Source organism: Beta vulgaris, chromosome 2 (genome assembly GCF_026745355.1).
Source record: "Beta vulgaris subsp. vulgaris cultivar EL10 chromosome 2, EL10.2, whole genome shotgun sequence".
NCBI classification, from domain to species: Eukaryota; Viridiplantae; Streptophyta; class Magnoliopsida; order Caryophyllales; family Amaranthaceae; genus Beta; species Beta vulgaris.
In genome coordinates this window covers 50,178,512-50,202,218 of record NC_079203.1, presented here as the reverse complement: position 1 = coordinate 50,202,218, position 23,707 = coordinate 50,178,512, and the positions used below count along the sequence as shown (strand labels likewise).

General features: G+C 35.7%; 4 protein-coding genes across 5 annotated transcripts; 2 read left to right on the top strand and 2 right to left on the bottom strand.

Moving 5' to 3' along the window:
* Positions 1-69: 69 nt before the first annotated feature.
* Positions 70-1,565, top strand: LOC104884061 (aspartic proteinase CDR1). The gene has a single exon (XM_010668656.3). The coding sequence runs from the start codon at positions 70-72 to the stop codon at positions 1,468-1,470; it is 1,401 nt and encodes a 466-aa protein (XP_010666958.2). The 3' UTR covers positions 1,471-1,565.
* A 1,784-nt stretch (positions 1,566-3,349) lies between these two features.
* On the top strand, positions 3,350-8,277 carry LOC104907850 (hypothetical protein). Its single transcript, XM_019252486.3, has 3 exons — positions 3,350-3,641; positions 5,245-5,582; positions 6,337-8,277. The coding sequence occupies exons 1-3, from the start codon at positions 3,404-3,406 to the stop codon at positions 8,185-8,187; spliced, it is 2,427 nt and encodes an 808-aa protein (XP_019108031.1). The 5' UTR covers positions 3,350-3,403; the 3' UTR covers positions 8,188-8,277.
* A 2,206-nt stretch (positions 8,278-10,483) lies between these two features.
* Positions 10,484-12,637, bottom strand: LOC104907856 (cytokinin riboside 5'-monophosphate phosphoribohydrolase LOG8). The gene is made up of 8 exons (XM_010696875.4): positions 12,376-12,637; positions 11,785-11,928; positions 11,600-11,697; positions 11,420-11,450; positions 11,245-11,344; positions 11,113-11,183; positions 10,871-11,014; positions 10,484-10,763 (listed from the first exon to the last, which is right to left on the bottom strand). The coding sequence occupies exons 2-8, from the start codon at positions 11,908-11,910 to the stop codon at positions 10,710-10,712; spliced, it is 624 nt and encodes a 207-aa protein (XP_010695177.1). The 5' UTR covers positions 11,911-11,928; positions 12,376-12,637; the 3' UTR covers positions 10,484-10,709.
* A 6,061-nt stretch (positions 12,638-18,698) lies between these two features.
* On the bottom strand, positions 18,699-23,440 carry LOC104907864 (polygalacturonase QRT2). Of its 2 annotated transcripts, XM_010696883.4 has the most exons (9): positions 22,823-23,428; positions 22,361-22,489; positions 22,031-22,195; positions 21,798-21,818; positions 21,460-21,667; positions 20,543-20,624; positions 20,248-20,356; positions 19,504-19,620; positions 18,699-19,043 (listed from the first exon to the last, which is right to left on the bottom strand). In XM_010696883.4, exons 1-9 carry the CDS (start codon positions 23,180-23,182, stop codon positions 18,813-18,815), a joined length of 1,422 nt encoding a protein of 473 aa, XP_010695185.2. In that variant the 5' UTR covers positions 23,183-23,428; the 3' UTR covers positions 18,699-18,812. The 2 variants fall into 2 exon arrangements, with proteins under 2 accessions (XP_010695185.2, XP_057248726.1); XM_057392743.1 differs by lacking the exon at positions 19,504-19,620 and having other exon boundaries at positions 22,823-23,440.
* Positions 23,441-23,707: the final 267 nt, after the last annotated feature.

Here is a 23,707-nt window from a genome sequence, read left to right as displayed (position 1 = left end):
CTACTTAATAATAATAACCTTCTGCATTCTTTGCTGATTGCTGTTGTTGAAATCAATGCATGACTTTTCATGTCACCTTCCCTAGTTTTCTCTTTCTATAAATCTCTCTTTTTTAACCCTTCTCCTAGAACACTAATCTATTTACAATTTTCCTCAATCATGGCAGTTTCATCCTTAGTAAACTTGCATTACTCATTCTTATTCATCTGTCTTTCCTGCATAATTGCAGCTGCATTAGGTTTCACAGTAGACCTCATTCACAGAGACTCCATTCTATCTCCTCTCCACAACCCCACCAAGACTCATTGGGAACGGTTAAATGATGCTCTCCGCCGTTCCACCATTCGTGCCCGCCACTTTGGGGCATTGGCCACTCGAGCAACGGTCCAGTCCTCGGTGGTCCCTGCCCGGGGGGAGTACTTAATGAACATATCAATAGGTAACCCCCCAGTTACCTTACTTGGTATAGCTGATACTGGGAGTGATCTCACTTGGACACAATGCAAGCCTTGTGTACGATGTTTTAGACAACGAACACCCCTATTTGACCCAAAAAAGTCGTCCTCTTTTAAGACAATTCCTTGTGGGTCCCCTCTTTGCTACACAAACTTAGCAACTAAAACTTGTAATTCCAATGGTGCTTGCTCTTATTACTACTCCTATGGGGATAAGTCCTACACAAATGGAGTCCTTGCCTCCGAAACCATCACCTTCGGGTCTCACACCCCCTCGTTCCCCGAATTGTTAGTCGGGTGTGGGCATGACAATGGAGGCACCTTCAATGATAACGGGTCAGGAATCATCGGGCTTGGGGGAGGTGGGCTTTCACTAGTGACCCAAATAAAGCCCACTATTGGCGGAAAGTTCTCATATTGTTTAGTTCCCTTCTTCAAAACTAGCTTAGTTGGTAAAATCAGCTTTGGTCCGGAGGCCTTAGTCTCCGGTCCTGGGGTAGTTTCGACACCTCTTGTTAGGAAGAATCCATCCACATTCTATTATCTCACTTTAGAAAGCATAGGAATTGGTAACAAAAACTTCAATTATCAAAGATCAACCTCTTCAAAGATAATAAGTGATTATGCTAAGGAGGGTAACATTATAATAGATTCAGGAACAACATTAACACTTTTACCTGAGGAGTTTTATCAGGATATAGAAAATGAGTTGAAGAAAACAATCAAAGCTGAACCTGTTGAAGATCCTGAAGGAGTTATGTCATTGTGTTATAAGAATGATGCAGATATGGATGTTCCAATCATTAAAATGCATTTTGCTGGGGCTGAACTAGAACTTAAACCTGCCAATACTTTTGTCAAAGTGCAGAATGATATGGTGTGTTTTGCTATGATACCAGCAACTGAAGTGGCAATATTTGGAAATTTGGCTCAGATGGATTTTCTTGTAGGATATGATCTTGAAGAGGGCAAAGTTTCCTTTAAATCAACTAATTGTTCTCAGCTTGAAGTATAAAGTCATTTTCTGGGATTTTGTTTGATGTATTCCACTTCTTATGTGTGGTTAATAATAAGTTTTGGTATTTTTAGCTCTTAATGGTTATTGATGAATATGGGATATATATAATCTTGTTGAGCTAAGTTTTGCATATGTTTATTTGCTAGTAAGTGATGATCATAGTAACATTGAGATACAACCTTCCACACCTGTGGACTTGGTGCCATGTTGAGAGTTGAGACATCATGTGTCCATGACTTTAGTAATGCAAAGGATAAAGCAACCCTAAATTATACACAATAACTTAGAACGTGAAATGTTCACTCTCGTTATTCAGAATTTTTGATTTTTAGTCAAATTTATGTTGCATTTTATGATATACCTTTATTATTCTCAGATAAGTGCAATCATTTTTTTCACGATTTCTAATGAACATCTTCAACCATTACTAATTTTATTTGAAGTATACACAAATCTAACAAGATGTTATAATGTTGAAAGTTTGTAAAGTTTCACTATAAAAAATGGAATGTTGCGTATATAGATGAAGTGTAACACTTACATAAAATACAAAAACTCTAACCATTAAATTAAAATACCACTTCAAAAAATTTAGGTTAAACTATCTTATTTATTTATTACTGACTAATCTATGATTTTAATATATAAATAACATATATTACAAATTTGTAGTGAAATTTTGTAAATTTTAAGAACAAAAATGAGTCAAACTTTCCAAAAACCTCCCCTTAATTAATGAATCCTCTCAAAAATCTCTAAAATTGAGTTGTGAATTTGCAATAACCTAGTAAGCTATTGTTCAAATGAGTTCCAAATGAGTTCATTCATCACACACTTGAGGGTCTGGTGTATCAGGTACATTGTACACCAAAAACTTTACATTTTAATTTCAAATAAACAATGAGTAAAAAAAAAGAAAAGGGAAAAGCTAAATGTAGTGTTGCATATAAGAAGTTAAAAAAGGAAAAACAAGCATTAATTGATCATTTATTACATATATTAATGCAAACTTTTATCATACTCCCTCCGTCCCTTAATATAGTGCCTATTTCATTTTTGGTGGGTCAAACTTTAAAAATTTTGACCGAATATTCTCATTTTGTATATATAAAAAAACGTATTCATGTGGGATCTTGTTAGATTTGTCTTAATGTGTAGTTTCATAATATCAACTTTTAATATTTTTTTTATTAAGACGGAATTGAAGATATTAAAAGTCAAAGTTACGTCTTGGTGACCGTGTAAAAAAGAAACAGTCACCATATTTATGGGACGGGGGGAGTAATTGACAACTAATTTTTATTTTAAGTAATGTATTTATGTCTTATATGCAGCCCTTGAAAAAGAAGCGTTGGATGTATCATGTCACTAACTCACTGCACACTCGGACGTATGATTAAATTTGTAGTTACAAAGCGTGTCTGTTTATTTGTTCTCATCATTCTTCTCCAAAACCCCCAAACCCTGCAAATTAGATGGTAGAAGTGGTAGAACCATGAGAATGGTGCACACCATTCTATATAACGTCATTTCGCATTATAATACAATAAACAAAAGAACATCTTAAATAAACAAACTAAGCAACATGAAGATGAAAGTAGAACAAAAGAACAACACACGAAACTCAATGAACATCTGAATCAGTAATGAACAATAAGAAAAAAAAAAGATGAATATAAGAGATAATATCTGATCGATGTTCATTGATGAATAGTTGGTGTTTATTGATTCACGGTATACTTGATATTCATTGAAGAACAATTGATGTTCATTACTTCGGCACATTTTATGTTTTTTGGGCTGCAATTTGGCCCGTGTACCAATTGCCCAAAGCGGCAAAGCCCCAAACACTCTATCTTGTCTTTCTGTGTAGTATATATCTTTGTGTCATTTCTCCTCTCAGTTCAGTGACAGTAGAAATCGAGCATCAATGGAAACTGAAAACCCTGACAAATCGCTGATTTCCGCCATAAAAACAAGTTCATCATGGCCGATCATTCGCGGCTCCCTCGACGATGCCATCACTTGCGATTCGAGTGATTCCGCCGTCGATTCTCTTTCCAATTCCAATTCCAATTCCAATTCCGATCAATCTGTTCATACCACCCCCAAATCTCCTCTTATTCTCCGACGTCCCTCACCGGATTTCGCCCCTTGCGAGCTCACAAGTAAGTCTTTTCCTTTTCGTTTAACTCCGACATCACGATTAATTATGATTATCTAATTGATTATGGAATTACTCGTTCAAACATTTTGTTCTTTTCTCAATGTTTTGGTATTTTTGCGTATGAGCTAACTTCATTTTGCCTTTGAATGAGTTGGTATTTTCATGATTTTTTATATTTTCTAATGCTTGAATCTTGATGTTATGTTTCGAATTGTTTCGTTGATTTTGAGTATGATGAGAGAGGTGATCAATTTTTGAATCACTTTCATTTATTTGTTTATTTATTTGCATCGCACTTTCTATGTTTCAGAATACTTGATACACTTTTTCTAACGCATTTGCCAATTCGTATTATGAGTACAAATTATAAAAGTTATATCTTGAAAGTATACACTAAGACGAATCTAATAAGATCGTACATGACTATATTTTTGCTTACTGAAAAATCACAAAACATGGTCAGAATCATTAGAGTGTGAAAATAATGCAAAAGTCAAACCGTGTCAAGTATTTTGAAACGGAAGAAGTATTATTTGTTCTATTGATGTCAAACTTAGAGCTCCAATCTCAATTTGATTTGATTGAGGCTAATGTCAACTTTAGAGAATCGCTAACTTCATTTTGATGTTTTTTTGACATATTTTGGGTGGGCTTTGGGGGGGGGGGGTTATGGTGGTGAATGAAGTCTGAACTTATGGAAGTAAAGAAATTTTGTCTAATTGAGAAATTGTTTTGATTAAAAGTTTGAATATGCTTAATGTTTTGGGCGTAAGATTCACAATGGAGGTGGATCTATAAGGGGACTATTCTTCTATTTTACAAAGAAAAACGCAAACTATGTGTAGACAACTAACCATTACGAGAGTATTGTAGTATCTGGTTGGGGGAAGGAAAAAGTGATTGAATGGAATTTGGGTTGATTTTAATTTTAGTTCAGATATGTCTTCCAATTGGTATTCCAGCGGATTTCATTCTTTTTTCTTGATACTCCATGTCCTTGGAGAAGTGCACTATGTATAAGGTGGCATGCGATGTTAATCTCGTTGATGTGAGCTAGTGAATGTTTTTCGTATTCTGGCCTGTGAAGCAGGATTATGTGGATTTTAGAGACCTGCTGCCTGCTCGGGCCTTCAAGAAGAGTTCAATGCACGCAATATCTGAATGATGCTGAGAGAATAATGTAATGAGAGAAGAAATCGCATCATTTTGATAACCCAGTTTCTGCTCGATTATTTTGATGTCCACCTCTAAACAGCCCACCCATCCAATGCTGACGCTGGAATTTCTGTATCTGAGCACATTAATTTCATGACTTTGCTAGTGATTCTTGGCTATGCTAATCGAAGTCTTCGTTTTCACCTTACGTACTCGTGTCACCATGTCGACATGGTATGGAGACTTCGACACTTCATTTTGGCCTCACAAAATAGTTTATTAACGTACCCCCGACACAAGTACAGTAACATAGGTTCTTGGTGACAATTTTTTTTCCATAATGTTCACAACAGAAGCTGTTACAATTTAACTTTTGTATGCATTAGTTTATATGCTATTTTTATTTCTCTTTTGTTGCTTGCATTGGGCTAATGTTTTCCTTTGTTCAGTTTTGTTCCCACAGCAACATGAAATCAAGCAGGTCTATGTTCGTAGTACTGCTAGAGTCTATGAGATATACTGTGCAAATGATGAGAAAGGTGAGAATGAGTACCTTTGTACAGTTCGCTGTGGTGCTGCTGCTAGAATTGAGGAGCTATTGCAAGAGTCTGATGATGTGGGATCTTTGTCGACAAGTTCTGGTAGCTCCAATAGAAGCTCTCAAGAAGGGGATATCAGATCTGAAAGTGGCGGGAGTGCCAATGAAGATGGTTGGGTGGATGTGAAAGTGCAAACTTCCTCTATTCTGTCAAAGAAAGATGAGAGCTTCATGGAACGAGGCAATCAGGTATAAATGTAGACCTGTCAAACAGGTGGTTTAAGTCAGGATTAGGTTTGTTACTCACAAGGTCGGTCATTTGCATGTTGGATCAATTCTTTTTCAGGTTGCAAAATACATGAGATGCAATTTTTTAGTTTCTCCCTTTTAAGTAGAATAACACAGGTCAAAAATGCATTTTCTACTGCTATCATAAGAATCTGTAAAATATTGAACCTTTACATCAGAATATTGAAATGAATTGACTTAAGTTTATCATTCCTTTATCTCATCTGCTTATTTTCACTTCTGTGAACTACTTAATATAAAGAACGTTGAAAGTTCTTTGACCCCCCAGATCGACCTAGAGCATTTTGGGCCTGATACACTATTCTTCAGGTCTTTTGCATTTGGTGATTTTTAGGCTGCAAGTCAACTAATTATGTTCCGAACCCCTTATTGCTCTTTACTTTCAAGGCTGGTTAGTTTTGTCAGCTCTCCTACTTCTTACCCTCTAGGCATCCTATTCATTAATCTTTTTAAAGCCCTTTTTCTCCCATCCTTTTATCCTCTTTTAGTTTGTGCTTCCTTTTTGTTCCTGTAGATCTCCTATTTAGGCTTAGTATTTTGCATGTGAAACGCATGTGCTATCTGAGATATTGATAACTCATGACTGCCCATGTAGTTTTGTAGGCATCCTTTGGTATTGATGTAGTAAAAAGATATCTATGGTTATGATTTTAAACTCTTATGACTAATTGTTTTCCATTGACAAATTTTTCAGGATTGTTTTGAGGCTACTGCAGAGATTTCTGATGCTGATCCGGTCATGTCTGTAACTCTTCGTTTGCTATCTATTCAGAGCGGCGATTATATTTGCATAGATGAAGTTTACGTGTTTGCTGATCCTGTGGCACCTGCTTATACCGGTCCTTCAACTGTCCCAATGGAGACCTCGTCTGAAAGTGCTACGATGTCTTTGCTCATTCCGACACTTTTGCAGCTGTCTAAATCTCAAAGGAACCGAGCGCAAGAACAAAGTGATTCGGCTGTAGGAGAAAGGAAGCTCCAAGATAGTGAACACAAGTCAATAGCTGCGAATATGAGATCTTATACTTCTCGCTCAAAAAGTATACAGAGCACGATGCTTAATGGTGCATCTCCACACATGTCACAACCCGACTTTCCTGTACAAGGGTCAGGTTCACATAGCAATCCTAATTCTACTAGTAAATGGGATGACGTACCTTGTAGTCGAATAGAGAGAACTCTCGATGAACTTGTTTCTCGAGTTGCAAAAATTGAACTCTTCTGTTCGAGGTTTGAGGAAAACATGTTAAAGCCTATTAGCAACATGGAAGCAAGACTTGAAAGGGTAGAGCAGCAAGTGGATTGGTTTGTGAGCACGGCTAGGTTTCCGGTGACAGCTTGCACTAAGACTACTGCTCCTGAATTCTCTTGCACTGATTCTGAATCCATTTCCATCTTGAATGGAGGAAATGGTGCTCCTGGTATCATTAAATCCAAGTCAATTCAGAAGGATGAAGGTCAACTCCAGGACATGTCTTTGCCACCCTTGAATGTGTATCTGCCCCCCTGTATACAACTTGATCATGTATCTTCATCCACTAGTAATGCTTCTCAGTTACTTCCTAGTCTTGTTGTCACTGCACCGGACTTTTCTTGTGTTGATGCTGAGGGAGGAAATGACCCCTTTGAAGTAGTAAAGGACTCCCCGAAAGGAAGTCCAAAGAAAGCATTATCAATTGACGATGCTCTAGCTTCTGCACTTGCTGGTTTCTTATCTTCCACTTCCATTGATACTGATATGGTTGAAGAAACTGCTGATATCTCCAGTGAAGAAGCGAGTGGGAAAACTTGCCTATCAGAGTCGAGCCAATCTGATGAGTGTGTAATCCCTTCTGTCCACGTTGATGGCAGTAATAGTGCCAGCAAGGATACTCTAGTAATAGAACAAGAATCTTTTGTTGCTACCAACGGATTTGAAGAAACAACCGAATCTGTTGATGAACATAGCCTTCTTTTTAGAGAACATGATAGTGATAATTCCCCTGGTGATTCTACTTGTATTGAAGTTGATTTCGATCAAGTTAAAACAGAGATTAGTGTTTCAAATGTGGATGGCTCAAAACAAACATTTGTTAGTGATCCCTCTGTTTCCCATGACAGTGATACCTCCGGTTCTACATTAGAAGTAGCAGAAGACAACATTAGCTCCTCTTCTAATGAAGAGACTGCAAAAGAGTGTCCTGGTGTACTGCTGAACGTTCTCAAACTACAAAGCCCCGCTATTGTGGATTTCGGAATTCCAATATTGGATGTGAAATTCTCGTCGCAAGAGAGATTTTCTGCTAAGTCTTCTCTTGACGCTCTTCTACTGGATATTCCTGAATTACACAGTGAAGTTCCTTGTGTTGAAGAAGAAGCTGCTGCTTCATTAAGTGAGCAGGATGATTTAGTTATGATTGAGAATGTGGACTCTGCAATTTCTGAAAACCCCCAGTGTCAGATGTTCTGTTTAGATAATTATGACTCTGGATGCATGCCTTCAAATAGAGAGGAAGAAGAATTACGGGAATGTAAATACCAAGATACGGGTGCAAGTCTTATATGATAGCAATCTGTTATGGAACACGTGGTTTGGCTGTAAATAAATAAATACAATGCACTAAATAAATTCAATGCCCTTCATCCATTTTTTTTACTTCCCATGGATCTTGTGCTTGTGTTTTGAGCTTCTATACTCACCTTTTTCCGACATTTACAGTGAACTATATATTGGGAATATTGTATACTTTTCTCGAGGCTCATCTGTGACTGTGAGATGGCGCAAACAGATTGCATAGGGAACAGTTTTCTCTGCTAATACTATCTGATATTACTCCACTTTCCAGTTTCCAAGACTTGCATAGTCCTTATTTATCCATCCTAGAGGATGCCTTCCTTTCCAAATCAATCTTCAACTGCCCTCTGCTAGTCTGTTGGATTACTTTAACATATAAGAGTCATGGCAGATTTTATAATTCTTGCGGATACTTTTGTGCCTTCTGCAGGTCAAGGCCTATGAGTTATGCTGATTTCTATTCTTAAGGTAACAGTTTCCTAATGTTCGTTTGCTGCAGTTTGATTCCCCTATTAATAATGAGACTAGTATAATTTTATTGCTGTATGTGGAGAAAGTGAGACAGTAGGACATTTTTTGCAGGTAGCCTCTTTTAAAGCATAAGACCACTATTCAAGTAAATTGCATTATTATGTGAGTGTGTAGGCAGCTTTATTTCACGACTTTCGTGCAACTCATTATCCTCCTAATTCTGATGCATTTTATCTCTTCCAGTATACAATGCAAGTTGGTGGTATTGGACTAGCAAATACATTTTGTTGATCTACCAATGGTTTGCATGGCTCTAGACAGTGAGTGGGACTGTCAAGCTTGCTGTTGCGTTTGCTGTAAGTCTCTACTTTGGTTGTGGTTTATGTTTTGTTAAACTATGACACACATGATAGATCATGTAACTGTCAATCTTGCTGTTGTATTCACTGTGAGTCTCTACTTTGGTTGTAGTTTATAATTTCAAACTGAGACACTTGTCATAGATGATGTATTCATTCGATGAGAATTTTGTGTGCATCTCCCTTCAACACCATGAGAACGTTACAATGTTGCCTTCAAAGTAAATCGAATAAATTCCATTGAGTTTACTTCCCCCATCAACACCATAAGATCATAATTACGGTGATTTCATTAAGTTATATCACCTATCTTGTTGTATTAAGTTTTACACTTTTTACTGTTTTACTATAATAAAAAATCTTAATTATTAAAAAAAGCAGCAGTTATAGCTTTGAATATCTGTATCCTAGACATATATAATTATACATAATTGTTTTGGGTAATAACCCCCTGCTTGGGAAGTTCAGGGTCTCTTAGTTTTGTCGGTAATTCTATGTTTCCGGATGTGAAAGAGTGGAGCTTGTTGTATATGTTTGGCTAACTTGGAAACACGGTCCAAGATACGCAAAAGGCTCCTATAACTCCATAATGGTTTATGGGTCTTAGCTAGTTTTAGCTTGGCAACTTATTGTTCTCTATAGGAGATCATGATTTAGGCTATGTTCACTTTACCTTATTCTAGGAACCTGTTACATATTCTTGTTAACATGAGACTAGGTGTAGACCATACTAAAAATATTCAGACCAAACTGAACCTTCAAATTTTTATTTAGTTTTTGGCAAATAAAATTAATTTCGTATTAGTAAAAATGATGAGAAATACATTTATGAAACGTACTTGAAACGAATCTAACAATATATCACAAGAATAGGTTTTTTCCTATACGTTAGTGTCAAAATAGGGTCAAACACTCAAACTTCACCCAGATGAGAATAAATTCAGAAGAGTTTCTCCTTATTTTAGATGAAGTGAATTAGCTTAAGCTTTTAGATCTCTCATCCTTGGATGATTTAAGATAGATACGAGACCATTCTAAGTTTTGATAATTTAAGAAGATGGATGCCTTTGATACACTGAGATTTTCGCAGTCACTTTACGAACATAATGACATGCAAAACGTCTTTGAAAAGTAAAGAGTGGGTTATTTTTTTATGTATCTAAAAGTGTCTAGTTCAAAGAGGATCAATCTACCCACAAAGCTTTACTCTGTCGTATCATTTGCTAGCGAACAAGAGTGGCTAAGACGGTTGTAGCACGAATGATCTTGTGCAGGACAACCATGAATGAAGTACATGCACTAGAAACTGACTAGATTGAAGCCACTAGAATATTTGTTCCGAAATAAATGGGATAAGATCATTTCCACTGTAACCCAATAACCCATTATGATAGTGTAAAGAGTGGAAAATGACAGTCAACCTGATCCTTCTAGCCCTTTAGCATTGTTGCTATCTCTTTGGACTGACATGTGTGCATATAATATATGTTTAGAGATAGAGGCAAAGACAGGTCGTTGTGATTGAGAGACCCAAAGATATCTGATAAATTGTGCAGGTGGAGGAAAATGGTTTATTATTTCTTCCACTTCAAGGCAGAACTTTTATGTATTAAGTTCTCCTATAGGAGTATATAAAAGATAAAGTAGGACTAGTGGATTCTTTTTTCATCGTACAATTATTGCTCAGATTCCCAGATTTGTCCCGGGTGCAACGGTATCATGTGCTGGTGCATATTCCTGCAACATTCACAAAAAGACATCATTTCTTGTACTTTTCCAACAATCTTCTAATTTATATAATTTAGTTTTGCTGGAGTGTTGTTTTTCTATGAAAGAGAACGTACTTCCATCTTCTTTAGCAGCTCTTCTGCTGAATCTGCTAAGATCACTATGTCTCTTGCTGTCCTTTTAATGAAACCCTCCTCGACCCCTTTGTCAAATAACGTAAGCAAGCTGTTGAAGTACCCCCCTACGTTCAACAAGCCAACCTTTTTTCCGGTTGAAAATTTTGCGTCAAATTAATAGCAATGGGAGATGGTAAGCATAATGGTGGAAGCAATATAAGAGCAACGAGAGAATTCCTTACAGGTTTCGCATGAATTCCCAACTGGGACCAAGTTATCATTTCTAATAGTTCTTCCATGGTTCCATAACCACCTGAAAAATAAAATCTTGAATCTTTTCTATATACAATGAAGAAAAGAATGCGAATTCCTACCAGGAAGAGCAATAAAAGCATCAGCATGTTTTTCCATTTCTGACTTCCTCTGATGCATGTCTGCAACTATCTTCACTTCCCCATGTGTTTCTCCTACTATCTAGATTGAATGGCTATTAGTAAAGAACTTTTTATGAAAGTACATTAGCTATCTTGAGGATGATAGACGTGTTACCTCTACTGGCAGGAGCAATCTAGGAATTATGCTGTAGACAGTAAAACATGAATTCACTCATCAATCAATAGATAATCCCTTAAGGAAGAATATTTAAAAGGCTATTGTGAGCATTCTCATTTTGTCTCCTTCAATAATCCCTTGGTTAAATAATCGACAATGATCAACGAGAAAGCATACCCGAGAACATGGCATCCACCTTGAAATACAGTCTTAGATATGGTTCCCATAAGGCCAATACTTCCTCCTCCATAAACCAAATTGATTTTTCTTTCCACCTTCAAAAGCATATCATGTTACATTAAACAGGGTCATACATAAAATGAAACAGAACCATGTAAAAACACTTATATAAGAGGAATTACCAGCAATTGGCCAAGTTCAAGAGCTGCTTCATCAAATAAGGGTTTGTGTCCAGCTCTGCTACCACAAAATACACAGATCCTCTTGAATCTCCTGTTATAGTTGCCCTGTGTTGAAATTGCTTCCATGTCCCTAGTTGACAGTTCCTGAGAAACAGGAACAAAATCTATGCACTAAAAAAGAGTACGATTTGTGTTTTACTGTGAAAGACTCGAAATTTTTAACTGCATCTTTTACTTACGAACTCTTCTCTTCCCGCTCCCCCCCCCCCCGGCGCCACTTTGTTTGGACTAGTTGTTTGAGAGAGAGAGAGAGGTGACAAACAGTAGGCCACTCAAAGCTCTCTTAAAACTTCCGCTTTCCTTGCAAATATCCCATCTTTTGTGGTCCACTTGTGCCAAAATAAGCTAGCTACTTGTTATTTGCTAGTTAGTTTGGTATTTATAGAGTGTGTTGCCATGCAAAAGGGAAAGCTATCACCCCAGCTTTACGTTGGACGTTGACTATTAAAGCAAACCTCACTGAAGGGCTATGCAGGTGGACCACCAGTAGGAAACAAAGCAACTGGAAAGGTACACACAAGCTGGCCTTACCTCTCTCCTGGGTATAGTGTTGTATTCATCATTTTGTTGATTTCTGGAGAAGATCCAGTTCAAATGGTTTTGCTTCTGTCTGTTTAATGATGTCTTATCTTTTGCTGTGTTGCTTCTCTCACTAATGCGTGCCTATACTGAGGCACTCACTAATAATTTGGGCCTTGAAACATGTGGCAGCATAGTTGATTAAGGAGTTTGGGCTAAATTGGATTTTACTGTTGCCTGGTATCCCCATCTGATATAATTTTTTAGACTTAAAATGCCTGAAGTTGAGAAGTATATAGAAATTTCTACTCCTGTGATGACAGGAGCAGAATACGTCCATTTTTTAAACATGTTTACTTGTCAACTAGTTTCCGGTAAAGCTAAGCAAATAAGGTAAGGCAGTGAATCTGGCCCTCACAAATCACAATGCCGAAATTACTATTTGCCAAGCATGATTATTCCACAATTATGTCGTTTTCGTAATCTAACATAGACAAGCTCCACCTTTTCTGATAAGAGAGGTGGAATTGTGGATAACAAACATTTTAACTTTTATCCTCCACGTTGTTTATTGAGTCTTCACATGACATACATTATGTAGAATTTTGTTGGGTTCCTACAATGAGGTCTAACTAGGAATTTACCTTATTTGATAAAAGCTTGATCATTATTTAGAGGGTGTTTGGTATGGAAAATTTTGATATAGGAAACGGATTCAAATAAGTGTTTCCATTTCTAATTGTTTGGTATGAGTGTTAAGTAACAAATACCGTTTCCAAAGGGAAACATAATCCCCCCATTTGTTACCCTTATCAAACTAGTGGAAACAAATCATGTTTCCTTCCTCAATCATAATCCTCTCAATTGTTTCCATTCCACTAAGATACCAAACAACAATTAAAGGTAACGGTTATTATTTCTATTTCCCCTCCTTATCCAAATCCTTTCCATTCCGTTTACATTTTCCCTACCAAACACCCTCTTAATGGCTAAGTACATGATATGATTTCTTGTAAGATTAAAGTTTGGACTGCCATTGAAGATGAATGAAAAAGATGGTCGCGAGTCCTTGCTGATCGCTTTTATGGTATGTCTGTTAACTGGAAATAAATGATAGAACTATTGAACTAAATTTATAAATAATTTTGTGGAGAGTATTATGCCAATGTGCACGGTGAATTCTGTCCATTCTCAAATTTTTTTTTTGTCTTCATAGGTGGTGGTGTTTGCTTTGAAGAAACCTATATGTTTAGAGATGAAGTGCCATTACCATCAGCATTGACAAGTAATCTTTCAGATTTTTTTTAATAACTAAATTATTTGTAGTCATTATTATTATTACTATCATCATCTATAACCAACTGTGTAATAGGTCGTTAGATCGTTTATGATTCTCATTGTAGTTTGATCTTTAAGAGAAGATCAATGAACCTGTTGTCTGTGAGTATCTAGTGGTTGAGACATATAGCCTATAAGTCATATCTAGTGGTTGAGACATATGGAGTGAATATTGCTCATGGCGTTGTTGGTCCTAATATCAATTTCTTCAGTGAGGTTACTGAGGTAGTAACTCAAAGTTCAACATTTGGTAATATAATTCCCGTGTTACAGAGTGGCATATACAGGATTCAAGACAAAGGAGCAACTGATATGGGATTAATAATTAGTTGTTTGTGTCCACTTCTTATGGTTGGTTGCATTATGGGTGATATTGGATTGAGTTTGCTTGGTTAATGTTCACGCTGTTGGAATGCCAGAGTGGTTTTGGCTTTTGTTATATGATGAATTTTACACTTTCCCAAACATGGCAAGTGTTTGGACTTGATGACCTGTTAGGCCTGTTCCCGACCCGCACACGACCCAGCCGAACATGACCAAAGCAAACCTAAGATGACTCAATTTGGACCAGACTCGAGTAATTGAATTGACAGCTCTACGTGTAATGCATATTGCATATGACGAGGACCAAGTACATTAAGTTATACTACTACTTGGGAAAGGGCCCTAAATAAGGATGGAAATGGGTGATGGATGATCCATCACCCGTTTAACCCGGTTTTTTAAATGGATGAAAAACCCGATTTAAATGGATGGAAAGCGGGTGGTGGGTAAGAATTTTTTCACCCGTCACCCGATCCATCACCCGTTTAACCTCCAACACATTACCCATTTATTAAGTTTTACATGTAAACTTACTTACTTTTTATATTTTTGATAGAAATATTTTATATCATGCATATCATATCACAAATTTCTTACAAAATATACTACATGGTTTCACCCGTTTATCACCCGACCCACCCGTTTCACCCGGTGGGTGATGGATGGATGGATGCGGGTGGAGCGGATGGATGCGGGTGACGGATGCGGGTGATGCTCCACCCGCCCCAAATCCCACCCATTTCCATCCCTAGCCCTAAAGGGTTGATTTGACTTTGGAGCCTTCAGTTTTAGACAGTGGGGTTCAAACCCACTTAAATCTTGTCACTTATTTTGCTTAGGTTACCATCTTTCAAGCTCTCACATTCCAGCTTCTTAGCAACACCTTTTCACTGTAGGGTCATGGGTTTCTTTTTCTTTTTTCCTTTTTGGATGCTTTGACATATTCTTTGTGCTAGGTTGTATGAGTTGTCTCCCTGTCTCTTTGTGTATGACGTGTTGAGAATTCATAAGTAGATAAAGATCCTTTCATAGGCCATAGGCATTGTGGCATTGACATAGGATATGGACCTTATCCAAGCTCCACTCTTGGAGAGGAGTGAATAATGTATCATGTATGGAAGGATGTAAACTATTCCATTCTAGATTCTCTTTCTGAAAGTGAAATCGTGTGACTCAATTGTTCCCTAAGGACTATAAGATGCTCCAGTTTGTACAGTTCTTGAACATTAGAGTATTAATTAAGGAAAATGGAGGAACCTATATTTCTTTTAGGTATGTGAATTCTTAGATACCAACTCTGTATAAATATACAATCGGATTACACGATATATTTGCTTAGACGAAGAAATCATTTAATTTAGGTTGTATTTTTAAAATAATGAATACTGTAGAATTTTGTGTGTAATGTTTGCCGTATATCACTTATGCGTTTGGCACGAGAGATAGAGAATACGAGGATAAGAGAGTGGGATAAAATTAAAGAATTAATAGATGGGATAAGGTAAAAAAAGTCTTTTTCCTTGTTTGGTATGAGTTGGGAACAAGACTAGAATAAGTGGCAAATTAATCAAAATGCCTTTAATAACCCTCCATTTCTCTCTTCCTTTACATCACCCCTTCTTAGGTATAGATCTAGTAAGATAGGGGGTGTTTTATTCCTATTCTTATGCCCCTCAAATTCTCCTCTCCTAAATAAACACAACATTTCTCTTATTCCCATCCTCTTATCTTTATCTCTCCCATTTTATCCCTCAAAACAAAAAGAAAAGACCCTTATTGCGTTACATAATCAGTATGTATGTTATAACTGTTATGCGGAAGCGTTTAAATTAAACCAACAAGAATTCACAACAACCAAGCACACACACAAGAAAACAAGAAAGCGAATAAAGGACACACAAATTTAACGAGGTTCACTATCAACGTGATAGCTACGTCCTCAAGGCAGGGAAAAAGATCGTTTCACTATGAACGAGACGATTACAAATACAATAGGCAAGATTCAATTCAATTGAATCTCAAAGACTCTCTCTAATCTTCTCTATTGTGTTTTCTCTAATCTCTCTCTAGTATTTTGTGGTTGAAAACAAAGCATACAATTAGGGCACTATTTAAACCCTCATTAATCGAGAAACAGAAAACCGGGAAAAAGCCGAATTCCCGATAGGTGCGGGCGCACCACCTTTTGGTGCGGGCGCACCGACTTCTGGTGCGGGCGCACCATTTGCTTCTGCCTCAACGTTGAAATCTGTCGTAACGAGTGTGCGGGCGCACCCCTCCTTGGTGCGGGCGCACCTGTGTTTGGTGCGGGCGCACCACTCGTGCCGAGAATATCTCTCGCGCAAGTCACACTTCACAATAACTTATAACTGTTTATCATATTGTCAAAAAAAAACTTATAAATGAGGGCTCGTTCGTTATCGTTTTCTGTTTTTAGCTTTCAGTTTTTTTTAGAACTAAAAACAAGAAACCAGAAAAAGCGGTTTTCATTTTTTTAGTTGTCAGTTTTCATAATCATCATGTTTCTAATAACTTTGACTAACTTTTTATCCATTATAGAACATATATTATATGACTTTCAAATGCAAAAAACCAAAAATCTGAAAACGACGGTGATATCTAAAGAGCCGTGAGATGCTTTTTCTAATTTATTTATAGTTGGGTTCAACTTTTCGTGTTAGATTTTTTACTAGGGCAAGAGAATTTTTCTAGAGGGTTACTTTTGTGCATATAAGAAACCAAGAAATATATTTGGTGGAACATGTGATTTAGTGCTGGAGCAGAAGCAGTCAATTGCATTTTGCATGGTTGAGCGAGTTTCATTCATAGCACTTTAGTCCTCCGTGAATATTGATCATCAGTGTCATTAAAATTTAAAGGTCATGGAGGAGAGAGTTTAGTTGGCAGGACATCCATCGTTGTACTACATTGACAAAAGATTTATTGGATGAAATTTGATTACTATGCATCCCGTGAAACCCAAAGAATTGAAAAACAATAATGATGTGCTAGTTTGGCTGCTGACCAAAATAGGCACGTGGATCACACTAGACCTTATGTGATTCAGTTTTACCTACATGCTACATTAGCATTTTGGTAATCTATCATGTAAATATTTACGACTCTTACACTTTGTTTGAATAAGAGAAATTGAAGAAAAACGCACTCCCTTGTTTGGATAAGAGGTTGGGGGAAGAGAAAGGGACATATTTTTCTTCCCTCTTTGTAAACATCATTTCTCTAATATTAGAGAGATTTGGAGGAAAAGCGAAACTCCACATATCATTATACTTTCGTATTTTTGTTGCTATCCAAACAAATTGTGAAGATGAAAAGTCAAAAGAATAGATTGGTTTTGTGGTTCTATGAGAAATTATTTAGCAACAGGATAGATTCATGTTTTGTTTTGTGTTATTTCAAGTTATTTACCAAGCATTGACAATTACTATATAAAATGTAAGGAGTTTGCATAATATGATGATACGTGGATTAACTCGGATTGGGTTCTTATCATTTCATGTTCATGTCATGAAGGTTTGAATAAATATGGTGCGAGCTCTAAATTGTCGTATATAATGTTGGTATGCATGTCATACCGTTCTGTAGTAAGATTTGTTTGTCATCTTTAAGCTTCAAATGGTTAGATATGTGGTAGTATTACTTAACATATGCCAAATTTCTGTGTACTAATCAAGAATTGTTTTCCTAAACAATGATGTCCTAACAAGTAACAACCCGTTCAAATGGTGAAGAATTCCTAATGTTATATGATAGAGAATATTTCTATCATTAGTTCATTACAGATTTACAGTTAATCCTATATGTGGCCCATCTCAGGCTTGGACTAGGTAATTAGAATGGCCCTGGATCTCGTAACCTTGTAACTCACTTGGACCAATGCTAGGTAACGCCTGGTTTGAACTGAGCCCATGAAAGTTGCATGAATACAACATGATCGTTGCTGCTTTATTATTAGTTGGTACGGAGGACTTTGAGTCTCCTAACGTTTTTTTGGTCTAAGAAACTCGAGAGTAATAGGCAGTTTAAGAGATTCCTACCTCCAAACACCGTAATTGGGAGAATTAGTTTTTCAGGTTATAAGGTGAATTTCCAACTAACTATATAATATTAAGGACGTATAAGATAATTTAGGGGCCTTGTGCGGCTGTGCCACGCATTAAGCATGGGTTTTATAGGGATATAAAACAGATTTCTAATCCCGTATTATTAATAACTAATTTAATTTTTTAATAAAAATTATTGAAAATGAATTAACTTTCTTAAATGCTTCAATGTTGTTTTTACTTTTTTACCAAGGAAACAACTTAGATCTAAAAGAATATATGTTAAAGATATACCGAGGATAAAACTAGAATAAGTTATGAAATATGGAAAAAAAAAAACGTGCATAGATTAGCGGTAAAATTTTTGGATTAACAACCGTATTTTCCATCTAAACTCAAAGAACCTAAAAGTAAGAAAATAAAACATATGTGGGGCCCCTTAAAATTGGATGCCATGAGCGGTCGCTCACTCTTATGTGTCTGAGACTCCTCGATAGCTATATCAGTGATTTTTGTGTCGTCTAATTTACAGTGCACGTGTTGTATAGAGTGCAAAGTTTTTTTCCCCTTCAATTATATGATACAAGCTAAAGATCTGGAGCTATGAAATATTGGCCAATGATCAATCAATTATGAACAAATATCTTTATATATGTACACGGTATCACGAAGGCATGAACTATACTAAGAAGTAAGAACTATACGTATGTTAATTGATTACATCTAAGTTTCATGAGAGCATCCCGGTGAAACTTTCCCTCTGTGAAATAATTCCACATTTTTACATTCAGCCTTTGCCGCTTTTTTTCCTTTTATCGTTACCAAGTCTATGTTTTGCAACACTATTCCTCGACATTTATGGTTTTTGCTGCAATCTAATTTTATGGCTGCTTCTGTAAAACTTGTTCCTTTGATGTTTTTGTAGACTACATCTTGTACATGTACTGCTGATTTCTGTACGTATTTGGCAAAACAAGTATAACATGTTAGTATGTTACAAAGTGATGAATATTTAATATTTGTTATATATAAAAAAAAAAACCCGAAATTTGATTATAAATGCGGACTATCACTTAGTAGCTACTTCTTTTGTTTTTTCTAGATGTAATATTTGCGTCTTTGGTGAGGGTAAGAAAATTAAATATTACATTTGAAAAATAACAGAGGAAGTATAAGATTGTGTTTGGTTGGAATGAAATCATAATCAAGATGATTAGTTTTGTGTTTGGTTTGTAGAAGGGTAAATTGTTCTTTGGGTTGCAAAGACAGTTATCTTAAAGAGTTAGACCAAACACAACCTAAATCCAGGTGAAATATTGTTCCAAAATCAATTGCATAGAACTACGCTAAGGTCCTTAATAGCTATTCTCACATATTACATGTATATAAATACAAGGTTGTATGTATATATTACCATTTCAGGACAAGGTGTTTTCTGATCACAATAATGTTGATCAATGATTATTGGATTGCTAACATTGTGCATTACGATATTTTGAAAGACAACATTCTTTGCATATCCTTGGCCTCCCTGCAACCAATATATAAGGCAACAAATTAATATTTTTGGGCTTTTCACCTAATTATGTGCAATTTTATACTATCTCTGCTTGTAAAAGAGTGTTACACATTCACTTTTCACGTATGCCAATGCAAAATTCTACTAAAATCTCTAGTTATGTATTTGTAAAAATTATAAAAAGTAGATATTTGAACTATACATATTAAGGAGATTGAATATAGTTTTCCTTACGTATAAATCAGATATCATGATTAAAGTGAAGTTTGTAAATAATAAAAAATGTCGAAACATAACAAACTTTTAACAACGGAGATGTTTTTTTTAGTTGGTAAGATTAAGGACCCTACTGAACTAGTACCTCGCACAGGTACAACGAGTCAGGTTTGCAGGTCAGGCTTCTTGGAAGGAGGGGAAAGGTAAGGGAAACCTCACCCCCAAAGAGCCCATAGTGAGATTTGATCCCATGATTTTAAAATTATGAGACGAAATCTTTACCACTAAACCAAACCTTGCTTGGTAGAGACGGAGATGGTATAACATAAGAAAGTGGAAATTTCAAAGTCCAATAAACGTAGATGGAATTTTGCATTATAATTTTGTGGAGGACCTAACTAATGGAGAAGAGCTAACTCTTACCTGCCAAGTCTTTATTCTCACTCCATTTTGTGTTCCAGAAAGTCTTGCCTTGTTTACCAATACATTTGAAACATGGGCCTTTGAATGACCTTTGCCTAGGCTTCCAATACTGTGACCAAAATTTTCGAAAGGAAATTATTATTGAAGCACAAGTATTATGTGATTAGAAAAGCAGAAAACAAGTAGACAAGAAAAAGAAAATGGTCAATGATCTCAAATCAAAGAAAGTAAAATATAGAAAGGAATTGGGTGAATATAGAATGAAATTGGTTAGTAGTTAGAGTTGAGTTTATACCTGATTCCATGGCCTGGTCCACAAGTTATTTCTGATACTTGAACATCTTTTGATCCACTTACTATTGATACACAATCATCACCTAGACTTGGACATAATTGTCTAAATTAGTAAAACATAATTTAGATATTTGTGAGAAGACTAACCATACTTTACAATGATGATAAATTGATAATTTTTTGCGTATGAATTAGACGAGTCTGGATCCTCTAGAGTACCGGAGATGATTGTCTTCGAAGGATTGTATTTTTTTATATATCCCTACACAACTTATTATCTAGTACCTTGAATATGAAATGTAGATTTGACATAATATTGATGATAGTATTAAATTTTGACCCACTTTGGGTTCCTAACATGTGTAGAACAGTGTCTAGACAAGTTATTTTAGTGAACCATGCTATTTTTACATTATTATTTTCACTTAGTTCAAAGAAAAATAAGTTTAGATTGATATTAAAATCAAGACTTGATAAAGTCAAACAAGTGAAAAAGCGTGGAGTGAATACAATCTGAGATGATTCTAACCACTAATTTTCTGCATTGATATTTGAAACTGTATTAGGAGATTGATACTTAATAAGATTTAACTTATGGCATATTCTTTCATATATACTCCCTCCATCTCAAAATATAGTTCATGTTTCTCTTTTGGGAGTTAAACTTTAAAAACTTTGACTAAATACTCTCACTAATATATATATAAAAAAAAACATACTCATGCAAAATTTTGTTAGATTCGCCACAATATATACATTGATAATATCAACTTTTTATATTTGTTTACTAATACAAAAGATATCATACGTCAAAATGTCTGGAAAAATGTGCAAAAAGAAACAAGAACTATATTTTGGAACGAAGGAAGTAGTTTATATCATCGCATATGTTTAGAAAGTGACTCATTTTTCAGTTACCTGTTCTAATAAGAGATCTTGTAATTTGAATGTTTCTCGTCTCAGTGACATGAATTCCATCAGTATTAGGACTATTCCCTGGTGCTCTTATGAATATATTTGAAGCTCTTACAGCTGCACATTTTTGAAATGTCAAGTGCATTTGTTGAGCATTCGTTATCTTCAGTCCATCTACTATGAAGTTTTTGCATCCAATAAATGTTACAGCCTTAACCAACAATTTAACAGAAATGAGTTAGTTCCTCATAAGATTAACTTATGTTACAAATATAGCATCATAATAAATTTTCATCTAGGCCAATAATAATAAAATGGAGCTTATGAAATGAATATCATACCGTAGGCGCATGTTGACAAGGCTGCAAAAAATGAGAAACAAAATCCAAAGAAAAAAGGATGAGAAATTATTTCAAAAAAGCAACATGTACTCTCTCCCAGTTTCATTTTAATGCTTTACACTTTGATATTTTACACTATTCACAAACTTCACTTTGACCATCATTTGTGATTTATACGCGTATGAAAATATAGTCATGTGGGATCTTGTTAGAGTATGAGCATACAATATTACCTTGGTTTTGTTGACCTTACAAGAATTCTGCCACCATATATGTCCTCTACCATCAATGGTACCTCCACCTTCAACCTTGAAGTTGCGTAAATTTTCGAATACAAGCCATTGTTGTCGATTTTTGTAATTTGCTATATTGGTAGACGCCTCAATTGTCCCTTTTATCTAACAAAACATAACACCCAAAAATATTTGCTTGATCAAAATGAAAAGAAGCCAAAAACATGACGTGCATAATATAAGATTTGATCACATGACCTCAAGCTTGTATACTGATAAATGAACATTATGATTACTCGGGGTATAGTCCGAGCCTAAAAACTAGTTTACCTTTATTATAAGGGGAGAGTGACAGGGTCCGGAGAACTTAATCGGCCTGAGCCTATACTTCTTATGTCTGGGCACCAGGAGAACTCTAGCATTCGTGTAACAAGCTTCTTTCCAAGCTTTCTTAAAAGCCTTTTTCAAGTAAAAATCAAAGCAAAAAAACAATCAAAATACATCTAAAACTATTACAAAGTTCTGATTAACAACATAATAATTAAAATTCAAAGCACACATCAACTAGATTACGGGTTAACGTAAAGTTTATTGTTTCAGAGGATAAATGAAACTATCGAACTTGATCAACCATTAACTAGTACGTTAATCCTACTTCCTCCGTTCCATAATAAGTGAAACATTTCTCTAAAAAAACTCTCACATAACAGAGAGAAGTGTTTCACTTATTATGGAACGGAGGAAGTATAATGGACTACTGATAGAGCAGTAAATAAAGTAATAATTACGTACCTTAGTGTGATCTCTTCTTCTTCCTGACTTAATATAATGATCTACATTAACTATTCTTGAAGGTGAAGATGCAGGGGCATGGGCATGGTCTCTGGATCGAGCTCGATGTGAATGTTTGATACGGTCTAGGATCACCGTGTCGTAATTAACGAGATATTGTGAATCAAAATCGTCGTCGTCGTAACTCACATCATAATCATCTTGAATAATGTTGTTAGTAGAAGAAGAATTTGTAATGTAATTCTTAGAATTATGTTCAGGCAAAGGGTAGCTAGAAAGACAAACATGAGAAAACGAAGAAAAAAGAATGGTAAGACCAAGTATGAGAAAATGAAATTTTAGAGACATTGGATGTGTCATGTGTGTGTTTTTTTTTGTGCAATGTTAGAAGTGTGAAAACACAATATAATGAATGAATATGCAAATAAGTAGTAAAAATGTTAGTTTTTACAAAAGTAAGTAAAAGTTGTTGTTTTGATATTGGAAAGATATGTAGTTATAGAAATGTATTTATAAAGAGAAGTTGAGTTTGCTTGTTTGTGTAGAAGAGAAAATGTATGGGTGAGCAAAGTTTTTTGCTATAGATTTTCTTAAGTGTCATAAATTATAAGGAGGTATGGATTAGTATAGAAGAGAATGAGACGAAAGAGTAACTTAGCTTCATGGGTAGACCGACTTTTACCTTTCTATTACTCTCAATTATTGTTAGTTAAAACTCCATTACTATTAATATTAACCCTTCTTTGATTTTTCTATCTAATTTCAATATTGCTTGTTTACCAACAAAGTTTTTCCTATATGTCATGCATTCCGATTCTCATCTAAGAACCTACTAAGATCTTTTTTCATTATGGAAACAGACCAATTTGGTACAAAATATAGATT

Excerpts from the sequence above, each read along its gene's own strand:
- LOC104884061 (XM_010668656.3), top strand. The coding sequence starts at position 70 with ATGTCACCTTCCCTAGTTTTCTCTTTCTATAAATCTCTCTTTTTTAAC.
- LOC104907850 (XM_019252486.3), top strand. The coding sequence starts at position 3,404 with ATGGAAACTGAAAACCCTGACAAATCGCTGATTTCCGCCATAAAAACA. Across the intron at positions 3,642-5,244 it reads CGCCCCTTGCGAGCTCACAA|TTTTGTTCCCACAGCAACAT; the intron begins GTAAGTCTTTTC and ends TCCTTTGTTCAG. Across the intron at positions 5,583-6,336 it reads TCATGGAACGAGGCAATCAG|GATTGTTTTGAGGCTACTGC; the intron begins GTATAAATGTAG and ends CAAATTTTTCAG.
- LOC104907856 (XM_010696875.4), bottom strand. The coding sequence starts at position 11,910 with ATGGAAGCAATTTCAACACAGGGCAACTATAACAGGAGATTCAAGAGG. Across the intron at positions 11,698-11,784 it reads TTGAACTTGGCCAATTGCTG|GTGGAAAGAAAAATCAATTT; the intron begins GTAATTCCTCTT and ends ATGCTTTTGAAG. Across the intron at positions 11,451-11,599 it reads GGTGGATGCCATGTTCTCGG|CATAATTCCTAGATTGCTCC; the intron begins GTATGCTTTCTC and ends TACTGTCTACAG.
- LOC104907864 (XM_010696883.4), bottom strand. The coding sequence starts at position 23,182 with ATGACACATCCAATGTCTCTAAAATTTCATTTTCTCATACTTGGTCTT. Across the intron at positions 22,490-22,822 it reads GAAGAAGAGATCACACTAAG|GCTTTTAAGAAAGCTTGGAA; the intron begins GTACGTAATTAT and ends TACTTGAAAAAG. Across the intron at positions 19,044-19,503 it reads AAACACCTTGTCCTGAAATG|AAATCAGCAGTACATGTACA; the intron begins GTAATATATACA and ends AAATACGTACAG.